Source organism: Heterodontus francisci, chromosome 1 (assembly GCF_036365525.1).
Source record: "Heterodontus francisci isolate sHetFra1 chromosome 1, sHetFra1.hap1, whole genome shotgun sequence".
NCBI classification, from domain to species: domain Eukaryota; kingdom Metazoa; phylum Chordata; class Chondrichthyes; order Heterodontiformes; family Heterodontidae; genus Heterodontus; species Heterodontus francisci.
In genome coordinates, this window is record NC_090371.1 from 2,319,816 (window position 1) to 2,335,001 (window position 15,186).

The following is a 15,186-nucleotide window of genomic DNA, read 5'->3' on the forward strand; positions in this document are numbered from 1 at the left end:
CCAGTGTGTGTGGCTGTTCCAGTGTGAGTGCTGTTCCAGTGTGTGTGGCTGTTCCAGTGTGAGTACTGTTCCAGTGTGTGTGGCTGTTCCAGTGTGAGGGCTGTTCCAGTGTGTGTCGCTGTTCCACTGTGTGTCGCTGTTTCAGTGTGTGTGGCTGTTCCAGTGTGAGTGCTGTTCCAGTGTGTGTTGCTGTTCCAGTGTGTGTGGCTGTTCCAGTGTGAGTGCTGTTCCAGTGTGTGTGGCTGTTCCAGTGTGAGTGCTGTTCCAGTGTGTGTGGCTGTTCCACTGTGTGTGGCTGTTCCAGTGTGAGTGCTGTTCCAGTGTGTGTGGCTGTTCCAGTGTGAGTGCTGTTCCAGTGTGTGTGGCTGATCCAGTGTGAGTGCTGTTCCAGTGTGTGTGGCTGATCCAGTGTGTGTGGCTGTTCCAGTGTGAGTGCTGATCCAGCGTGTGGCTGTTCCAGTGTGTGTGGCTGTTTCAGTGTGTGTGATTGTTCCAGTGAGTGTGGCTGTTCCAGTGTGTGTGGCTGTTCCAGTGTGAGTGGCTGTTCCAGTGTGTGTGGCTGTTCCAGTGTGTGTGGCTGTTCCAGTGTGTGTGGCTGTTCCAGTGAGTGTGGCTGTTCCAGTGAGTGTGGCTGTTCCAGTGTGTGTGGCTGTTCCAGTGTGAGTGCTGTTCCAGTGTGAGTGCTGTTCCAGTGTGAGTGCTGTTCCAGTGTGTGTGGCTGTTCCAGTGTGTGTGGCTGTTCCAGTGTGAGTGCTGTTCCAGTGAGTGTGGCTGTTCCAGTGTGAGTGCTGTTCCAGTGTGAGTGGCTGTTCCAGTGTGTGTGGCTGTTCCAGTGAGTGTGGCTGTTCCAGTGTGAGTGCTGTTCCAGTGTGTGTGGCTGTTCCAGTGTGAGTGCTGTTCCAGTGTGAGTGCTGTTCCAGTGTGAGTGCTGTTCCAGTGTGAGTGCTGTTCCAGTGTGAGTGCTGTTCCAGTGTGTGTGGCTGTTCCAGTGTGAGTGCTGTTCCAGTGTGTGTGGCTGTTCCAGTGTGTGTGGCTGTTCCAGTGTGAGTGCTGTTCCAGTGTGTGTGGCTGATCCAGTGTGAGTGCTGTTCCAGTGTGTGTGGGTGTTCCAGTGTGTGTGGCTGTTCCAGTGTGTGTGGTTGTTCCCGTGTGAGTGCTGATCCAGCGTGTGGCTGTTCCAGTGTGTGTGGCTGTTCCAGTGTGTGTGGCTGTTCCAGTGTGAGTGCTGTTCCAGTGTGTGTGGCTGTTCCAGTGTGAGTGCTGATCCAGTGTGTGTGGCTGATCCAGTGTGTGTGGCTGTTCCAGTGTGAGTGCTGATCCAGCGTGTAGCTGTTCCAGTGTGTGTGGCTGTTCCAGTGTGTGTGGCTGTTCCAGTGTGTGTGGCTGTTCCAGTGTGTGTGGCTGATCCAGTGTGTGTGGCTGTTCCAGTGTGAGTGCTGATCCAGCGTGTGGCTGTTCCAGTGTGAGTGGCTGTTCCAGTGTGAGTGCTGTTCCAGTGTGTGTGGCTGTTCCAGTGTGAGTGCTGTTCCAGTGTGAGTGCTGTTCCAGTGTGTGTGGCTGTTCCAGTGTGAGTGCTGTTCCAGTGTGTGTGGCTGTTCCAGTGAGTGTGGCTGTTCCAGTGAGTGTGGCTGTTTCAGTGTGAGTGCTGTTCCAGTGTGTGTGGCTGTTCCAGTATGTTTCGCTGTTTCAGTGTGTGTGGCTGTTCCAGTGTGAGTGCTGTTCCAGTGTGTGTGGCTGTTCCAGCGTGTGTCGCTGTTCCAGTGTGAGTGGCTGTTCCAGTGTGTGTGGCTGTTCCAGTGTGAGTGCTGTTCCAGTGTGAGTGCTGTTCCAGTGTGAGTGCTGTTCCAGTGTGAGTGCTGTTCCAGTGTGTGTTGCTGTTCCAGTGTGTGTGGCTGTTCCAGTGTGAGTGCTGTTCCAGTGTGTGTGGCTGTTCCAGTGTGAGTGCTGATCCAGTGTGTGTTGCTGATCCAGTGTGTGTGGCTGTTCCAGTGTGAGTGCTGATCCAGCGTGTGGCTGTTCCAGTGTGAGTGGCTGTTCCAGTGTGTGTGGCTGTTCCAGTGTGTGTGGCTGATCCAGTGTGTGTGGCTGTTCCAGTGTGAGTGCTGATCCAGCGTGTGGCTGTTCCAGTGTGTGTGGCTGTTCCAGTGAGTGTGGCTGTTTCAGTGTTAGTGCTGTTCCAGTGTGTGTGGCTGTTCCAGTATGTTTCGCTGTTTCAGTGTGTGTGGCTGTTCCAGTGTGAGTGCTGTTCCAGTGTGTGTGGCTGTTCCAGCGTGTGTCGCTGTTCCAGTGTGAGTGGCTGTTCCAGTGTGTGTGGCTGTTCCAGTGTGAGTGCTGTTCCAGTGTGAGTGCTGTTCCAGTGTGAGTGCTGTTCCAGTGTGTGTTGCTGTTCCAGTGTGTGTGGCTGTTCCAGTGTGTGTGGCTGTTCCAGTGTGAGTGCTGTTCCAGTGTGTGTGGCTGTTCCAGTGTGAGTGCTGTTCCAGTGTGTGTGGCTGTTCTAGTGTGTGTGGCTGTTCCAGTGTGAGTGCTGTTCCAGTGTGTGTGGCTGTTCCAGTGTGAGTACTGTTCCAGTGTGAGGGCTGTTCCAGTGTGTGTCGCTGTTCCAGTGTGAGTGGCTGTTCCAGTGTGTGTGGCTGTTCCAGTGTGAGTGCTGTTCCAGTGTGAGTGCTGTTCCAGGGTGTGTGGCTGTTCCAGGGTGTGTGGCTGTTCCAGTGTGAGTGCTGTTCCAGTGTGTGTGGCTGTTCCAGTGTGAGTGCTGTTCCAGTGTGTGTGGCTGTTCTGGTGTGTGTGGCTGTTCCAGTGTGAGTGCTGTTCCAGTGTGTGTGGCTGTTCCAGTGTGAGTACTGTTCCAGTGTGTGTGGCTGTTCCAGTGTGAGGGCTGTTCCAGTGTGTGTCGCTGTTCCAGTGTGTGTCGCTGTTTCAGTGTGTGTGGCTGTTCCAGTGTGAGTGCTGTTCCAGTGTGTGTTGCTGTTCCAGTGTGTGTGGCTGTTCCAGTGTGAGTGCTGTTCCAGTGTGTGTGGCTGTTCCAGTGTGAGTGCTGTTCCAGTGTGTGTGGCTGTTCCAGTGTGTGTGGCTGTTCCAGTGTGAGTGCTGTTCCAGTGTGTGTGGCTGTTCCAGTGTGAGTGCTGTTCCAGTGTGTGTGGCTGATCCAGTGTGAGTGCTGTTCCAGTGTGTGTGGCTGATCCAGTGTGTGTGGCTGTTCCAGTGTGAGTGCTGATCCAGCATGTGGCTGTTCCAGTGTGAGTGGCTGTTCCAGTGTGTGTGGCTGTTTCAGTGTGTGTGACTGTTCCAGTGAGTGTGGCTGTTCCAGTGTGTGTGGCTGTTCCAGTGTGAGTGGCTGTTCCAGTGTGTGTGGCTGTTCCAGTGAGTGTGGCTGTTCCAGTGTGTGTGGCTGTTCCAGTGTGAGTGCTGTTCCAGTGTGAGTGCTGTTCCAGTGAGTGTGGCTGTTCCAGTGTGAGTGCTGTTCCAGTGTGAGTGGCTGTTCCAGTGTGTGTGGCTGTTCCAGTGAGTGTGGCTGTTCCAGTGTGAGTGCTGTTCCAGTGTGTGTGGCTGTTCCAGTGTGAGTGCTGTTCCAGTGTGTGTGGCTGTTCCAGTGTGAGTGCTGTTCCAGTGTGAGTGCTGTTCCAGTGTGTGTGGCTGTTCCAGTGTGAGTGCTGTTCCAGTGTGTGTGGCTGTTCCAGTGTGTGTGGCTGATCCAGTGTGAGTGCTGTTCCAGTGTGTGTGGCTGTTCCAGTGTGTGTGGCTGTTCCAGTGTGTGTGGCTGTTCCAGTGTGTGTGGCTGTTCCAGTGTGTGTGGTTGTTCCAGTGTGAGTGCTGATCCAGCGTGTGGCTGTTCCAGTGTGTGTGGCTGTTCCAGTGTGTGTGGCTGTTCCAGTGTGAGTGCTGTTCCAGTGTGTGTGGCTGTTCCAGTGTGAGTGCTGATCCAGTGTGTGTGGCTGATCCAGTGTGTGTGGCTGTTCCAGTGTGAGTGCTGATCCAGCGTGTGGCTGTTCCAGTGTGAGTGGCTGTTCCAGTGTGTGTGGCTGATCCAGTGTGTGTGGCTGTTCCAGTGTGAGTGCTGATCCAGCGTGTGGCTGTTCCAGTGTGAGTGGCTGTTCCAGTGTGAGTGGCTGTTCCAGTGTGAGTGCTGTTCCAGTGTGTGTGGCTGTTCCAGTGTGAGTGCTGTTCCAGTGTGAGTGCTGTTCCAGTGTGTGTGGCTGTTCCAGTGTGAGTGCTGTTCCAGTGTGTGTGGCTGTTCCAGTGAGTGTGGCTGTTTCAGTGTGAGTGCTGTTCCAGTGTGTGTGGCTGTTCCAGTATGTTTCGCTGTTTCAGTGTGTGTGGCTGTTCCAGTGTGAGTGCTGTTCCAGTGTGTGTGGCTGTTCCAGCGTGTGTCGCTGTTCCAGTGTGAGTGGCTGTTCCAGTGTGTGTGGCTGTTCCAGTGTGTGTGGCTGTTCCAGTGTGAGTGCTGTTCCAGTGTGAGTGCTGTTCCAGTGTGTGTTGCTGTTCCAGTGTGTGTGGCTGTTCCAGTGTGAGTGCTGTTCCAGTGTGTGTGGCTGTTCCAGTGTGAGTGCTGATCCAGTGTGTGTTGCTGATCCAGTGTGTGTGGCTGTTCCAGTGTGAGTGCTGATCCAGCGTGTGGCTGTTCCAGTGTGAGTGGCTGTTCCAGTGTGTGTGGCTGTTCCAGTGTGTGTGGCTGATCCAGTGTGTGTGGCTGTTCCAGTGTGAGTGCTGATCCAGCGTGTGGCTGTTCCAGTGTGTGTGGCTGTTCCAGTGAGTGTGGCTGTTTCAGTGTGAGTGCTGTTCCAGTGTGTGTGGCTGTTCCAGTATGTTTCGCTGTTTCAGTGTGTGTGGCTGTTCCAGTGTGAGTGCTGTTCCAGTGTGTGTGGCTGTTCCAGCGTGTGTCGCTGTTCCAGTGTGAGTGGCTGTTCCAGTGTGTGTGGCTGTTCCAGTGTGAGTGCTGTTCCAGTGTGAGTGCTGTTCCAGTGTGTGTTGCTGTTCCAGTGTGTGTTGCTGTTCCAGTGTGTGTGGCTGTTCCAGTGTGAGTGCTGTTCCAGTGTGTGTGGCTGTTCCAGTGTGAGTGCTGTTCCAGTGTGTGTGGCTGTTCTAGTGTGTGTGGCTGTTCCAGTGTGAGTGCTGTTCCAGTGTGTGTGGCTGTTCCAGTGTGAGTACTATTCCAGTGTGTGTGGCTGTTCCAGTATGAGGGCTGTTCCAGTGTGTGTCGCTGTTCCAGTGTGTGTCGCTGTTTCAGTGTGTGTGGCTGTTCCAGTGTGAGTGCTGTTCCAGTGTGTGTTGCTGTTCCAGTGTGTGTTGCTGTTCCAGTGTGTGTTGCTGTTCCAGTGTGTGTGGCTGTTCCAGTGTGAGTGCTGTTCCAGTGTGTGTGGCTGTTCCAGTGTGAGTGCTGTTCCAGTGTGTGTGGCTGTTCCAGTGTGAGTGCTGTTCCAGTGTGTGTGGCTGATCCAGTGTGAGTGCTGTTCCAGTGTGTGTGGCTGATCCAGTGTGTGTGGCTGTTCCAGTGTGAGTGCTGATCCAGCGTGTGGCTGTTCCAGTGTGAGTGGCTGTTCCAGTGTGTGTGGCTGTTCCAGTGTGTGTGACTGTTCCAGTGAGTGTGGCTGTTCCAGTGTGTGTGGCTGTTCCAGTGTGAGTGGCTTTTCCAGTGTGTGTGGCTGTTCCATTGAGTGTGGCTGTTCCAGTGTGTGTGGCTGTTCCAGTGTGAGTGCTGTTCCAGTGTGAGTGCTGTTCCAGTGTGTGTGGCTGTTCCAGTGTGAGTGCTGTTCCAGTGAGTGTGGCTGTTCCAGTGTGAGTGCTGTTCCAGTGTGAGTGGCTGTTCCAGTGTGTGTGGCTGTTCCAGTGTGTGTGGCTGTTCCAGTGTGAGTGCTGTTCCAGTGTGTGTGGCTGTTCCAGTGTGAGTGCTGTTCCAGTGTGAGTGCTGTTCCAGTGTGAGTGCTGTTCCAGTGTGTGTGGCTGTTCCAGTGTGAGTGCTGTTCCAGTGTGTGTGGCTGTTCCAGTGTGTGTGGCTGTTCCAGTGTGAGTGCTGTTCCAGTGTGTGTGGCTGATCCAGTGTGAGTGCTGTTCCAGTATGTGTGGCTGATCCAGTGTGTGTGGCTGTTCCACTGTGAGTGCTGATCCAGCGTGTGGCTGTTCCAGTGTGAGTGGCTGTTCCAGTGTGTGTGGCTGTTCCAGTGTGTGTGGCTGTTCCAGTGTGTGTGGCTGTTCCAGTGTGTGTGGCTGTTCCAGTGAGTGTGGCTGTTCCAGTGTGTGTGGCTGTTCCAGTGTGAGTACTGATCCAGCGTGTGGCTGTTCCAGTGTGTGTGGCTGTTCCAGTGTGTGTGGCTGTTCCAGTGTGAGTGCTGTTCCAGTGTGTGTGGCTGTTCCAGTGTGAGTGCTGATCCAGTGTGTGTGGCTGATCCAGTGTGTGTGGCTGTTCCAGTGTGAGTGCTGATCCAGCGTGTGGCTGTTCCAGTGTGAGTGGCTGTTCCAGTGTGTGTGGCTGATCCAGTGTGTGTGGCTGTTCCAGTGTGAGTGCTGATCCAGCGTGCGGCTGTTCCAGTGTGAGTGGCTGTTCCAGTGAGTGTGGCTGTTCCAGTGTGAGTGCTGTTCCAGTGTGAGTGCTGTTCCAGTGTGTGTGGCTGTTCCAGTGTGAGTGCTGTTCCAGTGTGTGTGGCTGTTCCAGTGAGTGTGGCTGTTTCAGTGTGAGTGCTGTTCCAGTGTGTGTGGCTGTTTCAGTGTGAGTGCTGTTCCAGTGTGTGTGGCTGTTCCAGTGTGTGTCGCTGTTTCAGTGTGTGTGGCTGTTCCAGTGTGAGTGCTGTTCCAGTGTGTGTGGCTGTTCCAGCGTGTGTCGCTGTTCCAGTGTGTGTGGCTGTTCCAGTGTGAGTGCTGTTCCAGTGTGAGTGCTGTTCCAGTGTGAGTGCTGTTCCAGTGTGTGTGGCTGATCCAGTGTGTGTGGCTGTTCCAGTGTGAGTGCTGATCCAGCGTGTGGCTGTTCCAGTGTGTGTGGCTGTTCCAGTGTGTGTGGCTGTTCCAGTGAGTGTGGCTGTTCCAGTGAGTGTGGCTGTTCCAGTGTGAGTGGCTGTTCCAGTGTGTGTGGCTGTTCCAGTGTGTGTGGCTGTTCCAGTGAGTGTGGCTGTTCCAGTGTGTGTGGCTGTTCCAGTGTGAGTGCTGTTCCAGTGTGTGTGGCTGTTCCAGTGTGTGTGCTGTTCCAGTGAGTGTGGCTGTTCCAGTGTGAGTGCTGTTCCAGTGTGAGTGGCTGTTCCAGTTTGTGTGGCTGTTCCAGTGAGTGTGGCTGTTCCAGTGTGAGTGCTGTTCCAGTGTGTGTGGCTGTTCCAGTGTGAGTGCTGTTCCAGTGTGCGTGCTGTTCCAGTGTGTGTGGCTGTTCCAGTGTGAGTGCTGTTCCAGTGTGAGTGCTGTTCCAGTGTGAGTGCTGTTCCAGTGTGTGTGGCTGTTCCAGTGTGAGTGGCTGATCCAGTGTGAGTGCTGTTCCAGTGTGTGTGGCTGATACAGTGTGTGTGGCTGTTCCAGTGTGAGTGCTGATCCAGCGTGTGGCTGTTCCAGTGTGTGTGGCTGTTCCAGTGAGTGTGGCTGTTCCAGTGAGTGTGGCTGTTCCAGTGTGTGTGGCTGTTCCAATGTGAGTGCTGATCCAGCGTGTGGCTGTTCCAGTGTGTGTGGCTGTTCCAGTGAGTGTGGCTGTTCCAGTGTGTGTGGCTGTTCCAGTGTGAGTGCTGTTCCAGTGCGAGTGCTGTTCCAGTGTGTGTGGCTGTTCCAGTGTGAGTGCTGTTCCAGTGTGTGTGGCTGCTCCAGTGTGAGTGCTGTTCCAGTGTGTGTGGCTGTTCCAGTGTGTGTGGCTGTTCCAGTGTGAGTGCTGTTCCAGTGTGTGTGGCTGCTCCAGTGTGAGTGCTGTTCCAGTGTGAGTGCTGTTCCAGTGTGAGTGCTGTTCCAGTGTGTGTGGCTGTTCCACTGTGAGTGCTGTTCCAGTGTGTGTGGCTGTTTCAGTGTGTCTGGCTGTTCCAGTGTGAGTGCTGTTCCAGTGTGAGTGCTGTTCCAGTGTGAGTGCTGTTCCAGTGTGTGTGGCTGTTCCAGTGTGAGTGCTGTTCCAGTGTGAGTGCTGATCCAGTGTGTGTGGCTGATCCAGTGTGTGTGGCTGTTCCAGTGTGAGTGCTGATCCAGCGTGTGGCTGTTCCAGTGTGAGTGGCTGTTCCAGTGTGTGTGGCTGATCCAGTGTGTGTGGCTGTTCCAGTGTGAGTGCTGATCCAGCGTGCGGCTGTTCCAGTGTGAGTGGCTGTTCCAGTGTGTGTGGCTGTTCCAGTGTGAGTGCTGTTCCAGTGTGAGTGCTGTTCCAGTGTGAGTGCTGTTCCAGTGTGTGTGGCTGTTCCAGTGTGAGTGCTGTTCCAGTGTGTGTGGCTGTTCCAGTGAGTGTGGCTGTTTCAGTGTGAGTGCTGTTCCAGTGTGTGTGGCTGTTTCAGTGTGAGTGCTGTTCCAGTGTGTGTGGCTGTTCCAGTGTGTGTCGCTGTTTCAGTGTGTGTGGCTGTTCCAGTGTGAGTGCTGTTCCAGTGTGTGTGGCTGTTCCAGCGTGTGTCGCTGTTCCAGTGTGTGTGGCTGTTCCAGTGTGAGTGCTGTTCCAGTGTGAGTGCTGTTCCAGTGTGAGTGCTGTTCCAGTGTGTGTGGCTGATCCAGTGTGTGTGGCTGATCCAGTGTGTGTGGCTGTTCCAGTGTGAGTGCTGATCCAGCGTGTGGCTGTTCCAGTGTGTGTGGCTGTTCCAGTGAGTGTGGCTGTTCCAGTGTGAGTGGCTGTTCCAGTGTGTGTGGCTGTTCCAGTGAGTGTGGCTGTTCCAGTGTGTGTGGCTGTTCCAGTGTGAGTGCTGTTCCAGTGTGTGTGGCTGTTCCAGTGTGTGTGCTGTTCCAGTGAGTGTGGCTGTTCCAGTGTGAGTGCTGTTCCAGTGTGAGTGGCTGTTCCAGTGAGTGTGGCTGTTCCAGTGTGAGTGCTGTTCCAGTGTGTGTGGCTGTTCCAGTGTGAGTGCTGTTCCAGTGTGCGTGCTGTTCCAGTGTGTGTGGCTGTTCCAGTGTGAGTGCTGTTCCAGTGTGAGTGCTGTTCCAGTGTGTGTGGCTGTTCCAGTGTGAGTGGCTGATCCAGTGTGAGTGCTGTTCCAGTGTGTGTGGCTGATACAGTGTGTGTGGCTGTTCCAGTGTGAGTGCTGATCCAGCGTGTGGCTGTTCCAGTGTGTGTGGCTGTTCCAGTGAGTGTGGCTGTTCCAGTGTGTGTGGCTGTTCCAATGTGAGTGCTGATCCAGCGTGTGGCTGTTCCAGTGTGTGTGGCTGTTCCAGTGAGTGTGGCTGTTCCAGTGTGTGTGGCTGTTCCAGTGTGAGTGCTGTTCCAGTGCGAGTGCTGTTCCAGTGTGTGTGGCTGTTCCAGTGTGAGTGCTGTTCCAGTGTGTGTGGCTGCTCCAGTGTGAGTGCTGTTCCAGTGTGTGTGGCTGTTCCAGTGTGTGTGGCTGTTCCAGTGTGAGTGCTGTTCCAGTGTGTGTGGCTGCTCCAGTGTGAGTGCTGTTCCAGTGTGAGTGCTGTTCCAGTGTGAGTGCTGTTCCAGTGTGTGTGGCTGTTCCACTGTGAGTGCTGTTCCAGTGTGTGTGGCTGTTTCAGTGTGTCTGGCTGTTCCAGTGTGAGTGCTGTTCCAGTGTGAGTGCTGTTCCAGTGTGAGTGCTGTTCCAGTGTGTGTGGCTGTTCCAGTGTGAGTGCTGTTCCAGTGTGTGTGGCTGTTCCAGTGTGAGTGGCTGTTCCAGTGTGTGTGGCTGTTCCAGTGTGAGTGGCTGTTCCAGTGTGTGTGGCTGTTCCAGTGTGTGTGGCCGTTCCAGTGTGTGTGGCTGTTCCAGTGTGAGTGCTGTTCCAGTGTGTGTGGCTGTTCCAGTGTGAGTGCTGTTCCAGTGTGTGTGGCTGCTCCAGTGTGAGTGCTGTTCCAGTGTGAGTGCTGTTCCAGTGTGTGTGGCTGTTCCAGTGTGAGTGCTGTTCCAGTGTGAGTGCTGTTCCAGTGTGAGTGCTGTTCCAGTGTGAGTGCTGTTCCAGTGTGTGTGGCTGTTCCAGTGTGAGTGCTGTTCCAGTGTGTGTGGCTGCTCCAGTGTGAGTGCTGTTCCAGTGTGAGTGCTGTTCCAGTGTGTGTGGCTGTTCCAGTGTGAGTGCTGTTCCAGTGTGTGTGGCTGCTCCAGTGTGAGTGTTGTTCCAGTGTGAGTGCTGTTCCAGTGTGAGTGCTGTTCCAGTGTGAGCGCTGTTCCAGTGTGTGTGGCTGTTCCAGTGTGTGTGGCTGTTCCAGTGTGAGTGCTGTTCCAGTGTGTGTGGCTGTTCCAGTGTGTGTGGCTGTTCCAGTGTGAGTGCTGTTCCAGTGTGTGTGGCTGCTCCAGTGTGAGTGCTGTTCCAGTGTGAGTGCTGTTCCAGTGTGTGGCTGTTTCAGTGTGTGTGGCTGTTTCAGTGTGTGTGGCTGTTCCAGTGTGAGTGCTGTTCCAGTGTGTGTGGCTGTTCCAGTGTGTGTTGCTGTTCCAGTGTGTGTGGCTGCTCCAGTGTGAGTGCTGTTCCAGTGTGAGTGCTGTTCCAGTGTGAGTGCTGTTCCAGTGTGAGTGCTGTTCCAGTGTGAGTGCTGTTCCAGTGTGAGTGCTGTTCCAGTGTGAGTGCTGTTCCAGTGTGAGTGCTTTTCCAGTGTGAGCGCTGTTCCAGTGTGTGTGGCTGTTCCAGTGTGAGTGCTGTTCCAGTGTGAGTGCTGTTCCAGTGTATGTGCTGTTCCAGTGTGAGTGCTGTTCCAGTGTGTGTGGCTGTTCCAGTGTGTGTGGCTGTTCCAGTGTGTGTGGCTGTTCCAGTGTGTGTGGCTGTTCCAGTGTGTGTGGCTGTTCCAGTGTGTGTGGCTGTTTCAGTGTGTGTGGCTGTTTCAGTGTGAGTCAAGGAGTCATATCGACATTTACAGGACAGAAGGGGCCATTTGGTACATTGAGTCCATGCTGGCTCTGCAAGGAAGTATTCAGTCAGTGCCACTCCGCCACTCGAATCCCGTAGCCCTGCAAGTTTATTTCCTTCAAGTAGCCATCGAATTTCCTTCTGAAATCATTGACCATCTCCACTCTCACCACCCTCGTGCGCAGTGAGTTCCAGGTGTGAGTGGGTGTGTCTGAGTGTGAGTGGGTGTGTCGGTGTGAGTGGGTGTGTCGGTTTGTGAGTGGGTGTGTCGGTTTGTGAGTGGGTGTGTCGGTTTCGAGTGGGTGTGTCGGTTTCGAGTGGGTGTGTCAGAGTGTGAATGGGTGTGTCAGGGTTAATCTGGGTGTGAGAGGGTTTGTCGGTTTGTGAGTGGGTGTGTCAGGGTTAATTGGGGTGTGAGTGAATGTGTCGGTTTGTGAGTGGGTGTGTCAGGGTTAATCCAGGTGTGAGTGGGTGTATCGGTGTGTGTGTGTGTGTCAGGGTGTGAGTGGGTGTGTCGGTTTGTGATTGGGTGTTACAGGGTGTGAGTGGGTGTGTCTGAGTGTGAGTGGGTGTGTCAAGGTGTGATTGGATGTGTCAGGTTTAATCGGGGTGTGAGTGGGTGTGTCTGGGTTAATCGGGGTGTGAGTGGGTGTGTCAGGTGTGAGTGGGTGTGTCAGAGTTAATCCAGGTGTGAGTGGGTGTGTTGCCATCTCCTTTGTCTCTGTAACCCTGGTGTGTTTCTGCTGTCACCAGGTCGGATGTGGTGGTCCTGTGTTTCTCACTGGCACACCCAAATTCACTGCGTCACGTCAAGACTATGTGGTACCCTGAAATCAGGCACTTCTGCCCCCGGACGCCCATTATCCTCGTTGGCTGCCAGCTGGACCTGCGATACACTGATCTTGATGCAGTGAACAGGGCACGGAGACCTCTTGTCAAGTAAGTGGGTGAGAGAGAGAAAGAGGGAGAGGCAGAGAGAGAGGGAGAGAGTGTGTTTGTGTGAGACTCGTAAAATCATAGAATGATTATGGCACAAAAGGAGGCCATTCAGATTGTTGTGTCCTTGATGGCACTCCGCAAGAGCCAATCAGCTAGTACCATATGGGCAGCTGCAACCTGTTGCTTGCAATTCCTGCACCATGAGGAAACTTCTTGTGACTTGGGCGCCCACGTATGTAGGAAGTGTCTCCAGCTGCTTCAGCTCGAGCTCAGGATTTCCAACCTCGAGGGGCTTCTGGAGTCACTGCAGAGCAGCTGGGAGCAGGAGAGTTTGCTGAATCGTATGTTCCAGGAGATGGTCACCCCACAGACAGTGAGGGTTCAGGATAATAGGTAGGTTACCATCTGGAAGAGTAGGACGAGGCAGGAAGTCCATGAGTCTTCGGGGTGCTTCCCACTCAAACTGGTACTTTAGTGAGTTTAACTTCGGTGGTGGGGAAATTTCTAGAAAAAATAACTTGGGACAAAGTTAATAGTCACGTGGACAAATGCAGGTTAATTAAGGAAAGCCAGCATGGATTTCCTACTGGAAAATCATGTTTAACTAACTTGCTGGAGTTTTTTGAGGAGGTAACAGAGAGGGTTGATGAGGGCATTGCTATTGATATGGTGTACATGGACTTTCGAAAGGTGTTTGATACAGTGCCACACAACAAACTTGTGAGTAAACTTGTAACTCATGGAATAAAAGGGACGGTAGCAACATGGATAGGGAATTAGCTGAGTGACAGGAAACAAAGAGTAGTGGATAATGGATGTTTTTCGGGCTGGAGGAAGGTTTGTTGTGGAGTTCCCCAGGGGTCAGTGTTCGGACCCTTGCTTTTCCTGATATATATGAATGACATAGACCTTGGTGTACAAGGCATAATTTAAAAGTTTGCGGATGATACAAAACTTGGAAGCATTGTGAACTGTGAGGAGAATAGTGTAGAACTTCAAAAGAACATAGACAAGTTGGTGGAATGGGCAGACAGGTGGCAGATGAAGTTCAATAGAGAGAAATGTGAAGTGATTCATTTTGGTAGAAAGAACATGGAGAGACAATATAGAATAAAGGGTACAATTGTCTAGAGAGAGAGAGAGAGATACAACACTGAAACAGGCCCTTCAGCCCACCGAGACTGTGCCAACCATCAACCACCCGTTTATACTAATCCTACCTTAATCCCATATTCCCTCTCACATCCCCACCTTCCCTCATTTCTCCTACCACCTACCTACACTAGGGGCAATTTACAATGGCCAATTTACCTATCAACCTGCAAGTCTTTGGCTGTGGGAGGAAACCAGAGCACCCAGCAGAAACCCACACGGTCACAGGGAGAACTTGCAAACTCCGCACAGGCAGTACCTGGAACTGAACCTGGGTCGCTGGAGCTGTGAGGCTGTGGTGCTAACCACTGAGCCAATGTGCCACCCAATTCTAAAGGGGTGCAGGAGCGCAGGGATCTGGGTGTATATGTGCATACGTCATTGAAGGTGGCAGGACAGGTTGAGAGAGCGGTTAATAAAGCATACAGTATCCTGGGCTTTATTAATAGGGGTACAGAGTACAAGAGCAAGGAGGTTATGCTGAACTTGAATAAGATAATAGTTTGGCCTCAGCTGGAGTATTGTGTCCAGTTCTGGGCACCGCATTTGAGGAAAGATGTGAGGGCATTGGAGAGAGTGCAGAAAAGGTTCATGAGAATGGTTCCAGGGATGAGGAATTTCAGTTATGAAGATAGATTGGAGAAGTTAGGACTGATTTCCTTGGAGAAGAGAAGGCTGAGAGGTGATTTGATAGAGGTATTCAAAATTATGAGGGGTAGATAGAGTAAACAGAGTAGATAGAGAGAAACTGTTTCCACTCATGAAAGGATCGAGAACGAGAGGGCACAGATTTAATGTATTTGGTAAGAGAAGCCAAAGGGACATGAAAAACCTTCTCACACGGCGAGTGGTTAAGGTCTGGAATGCACCGCCTGAGAGTATGATGGAGGCAGGTTCAATTGAAGCATTCAGAAGGGAATTCGACGGTTATATGAAAAGGAAGAATGTGCAGGGTTAGATAGAGTCAGAGCGTCATAGAGTTATACAGCACAGAAACAGGCCCTTCGGCCCATCGTGTCTGTGCCATCCATCAGGCACTTATCTATTCTCATCCCTTTTTCTAGCACTTGGTCCGTAGTCTGGTATGCTATGGCATTTCAAGTGCTCATCTAAATACTACTTAAATGTTGTGAGGGTTCCTGCCTCCACCACCTCTTCAGGCAGTGCTTTCCAGATTCCAACCAGCCTCTGAGTGAAAAAAGTTTCCGCAAAACCCCTCTAAACCTCCTGCCCCTTACTTTAAATCTATGTCCCCTCGTTATTGACCCCTCCGCTAAGGGAAAAGGTTTCTTCCTATCTAACCTATCAATGCCCCTCATAATTTTGTATACTTCAATCATGTTCCCCCTCAGCCTTCTCAGCTCCAAGGAAAACAACCCTATCCTTTCCAGTCTATCTTCATAGCTGAAATGCTCCAGCCCAGGCAACATCTTGGTGAATCTCCTCTGCATCCTCTCCAGGGTAATCACATCCTTCCAATAATGTGGTGTCCAGAACTGTACACAGTACTCCAGCTGTGGCCTAACTAGCGTTTTATACAGCTCCACCATAACCTCCCTGCTCTTATATTGTCTGCCTTGGCCAATAAAGGCAAGTATCCCATATGCCTTCCTAACCACCTTATCTGAGGCCCTAGCACTGATCCTTGCGGCATCCCACCATTCACTGCCTGCCAACTTGAAAATGCCCCATTTATGCCCACTCTCTGCTTCCTGTCAAGTAATCTCCTATCCACGCTAATATATTACCCCCAACACCATGAGCCCTTATCTTGCCTGTTAATCTTTTATATGGCACCTTATCGAATGCCTTTTGAAAATCTAGGTATACTACATCTACTGGTTCCCCTTTATCTACCCTACTAGTTACATCCTCAAAAAACTCTAATAAATTTGTCAAACAGGATTTGCCTTTAGTAAAACCATGCTGACTTGTTCTAATCAGATTATGCTTTTCCAAGTACAATTTAATAATAGTTTCCAGCATCTTCCCAACGACTGATGTTAGGCTAACTGGCCTGCAGTTCCCTGTTTTCTCTCTACTTCCTTTCTTGAAAAGCGGCGTAACATTTACCAACTTCCAATCTATCGGGACCATTCCTGAATCTAAGGAATTCTGGAAAATCATAGCCAGTGCATCTACTATCTCTGCAGCTATCTCTTTTAGAACCCAAGGATGTCGGCCATCTGGTCC

General features: G+C 52.3%; 1 protein-coding gene across 18 annotated transcripts in view; it reads left to right on the forward strand.

The window, feature by feature from the left end:
* The window catches only part of LOC137363866 (rho-related BTB domain-containing protein 2-like), a 414,041-nt gene that overhangs the window by 278,769 nt on the left and 120,086 nt on the right, over positions 1-15,186 (forward strand). For all 18 annotated transcript variants that reach the window (XM_068027413.1, XM_068027570.1, XM_068027536.1 and 15 more), the window contains one exon: positions 11,656-11,841. In XM_068027413.1, the coding sequence (XP_067883514.1) occupies positions 11,656-11,841 (186 nt within the window). The remainder of the gene's footprint in view (positions 1-11,655; positions 11,842-15,186) is intronic.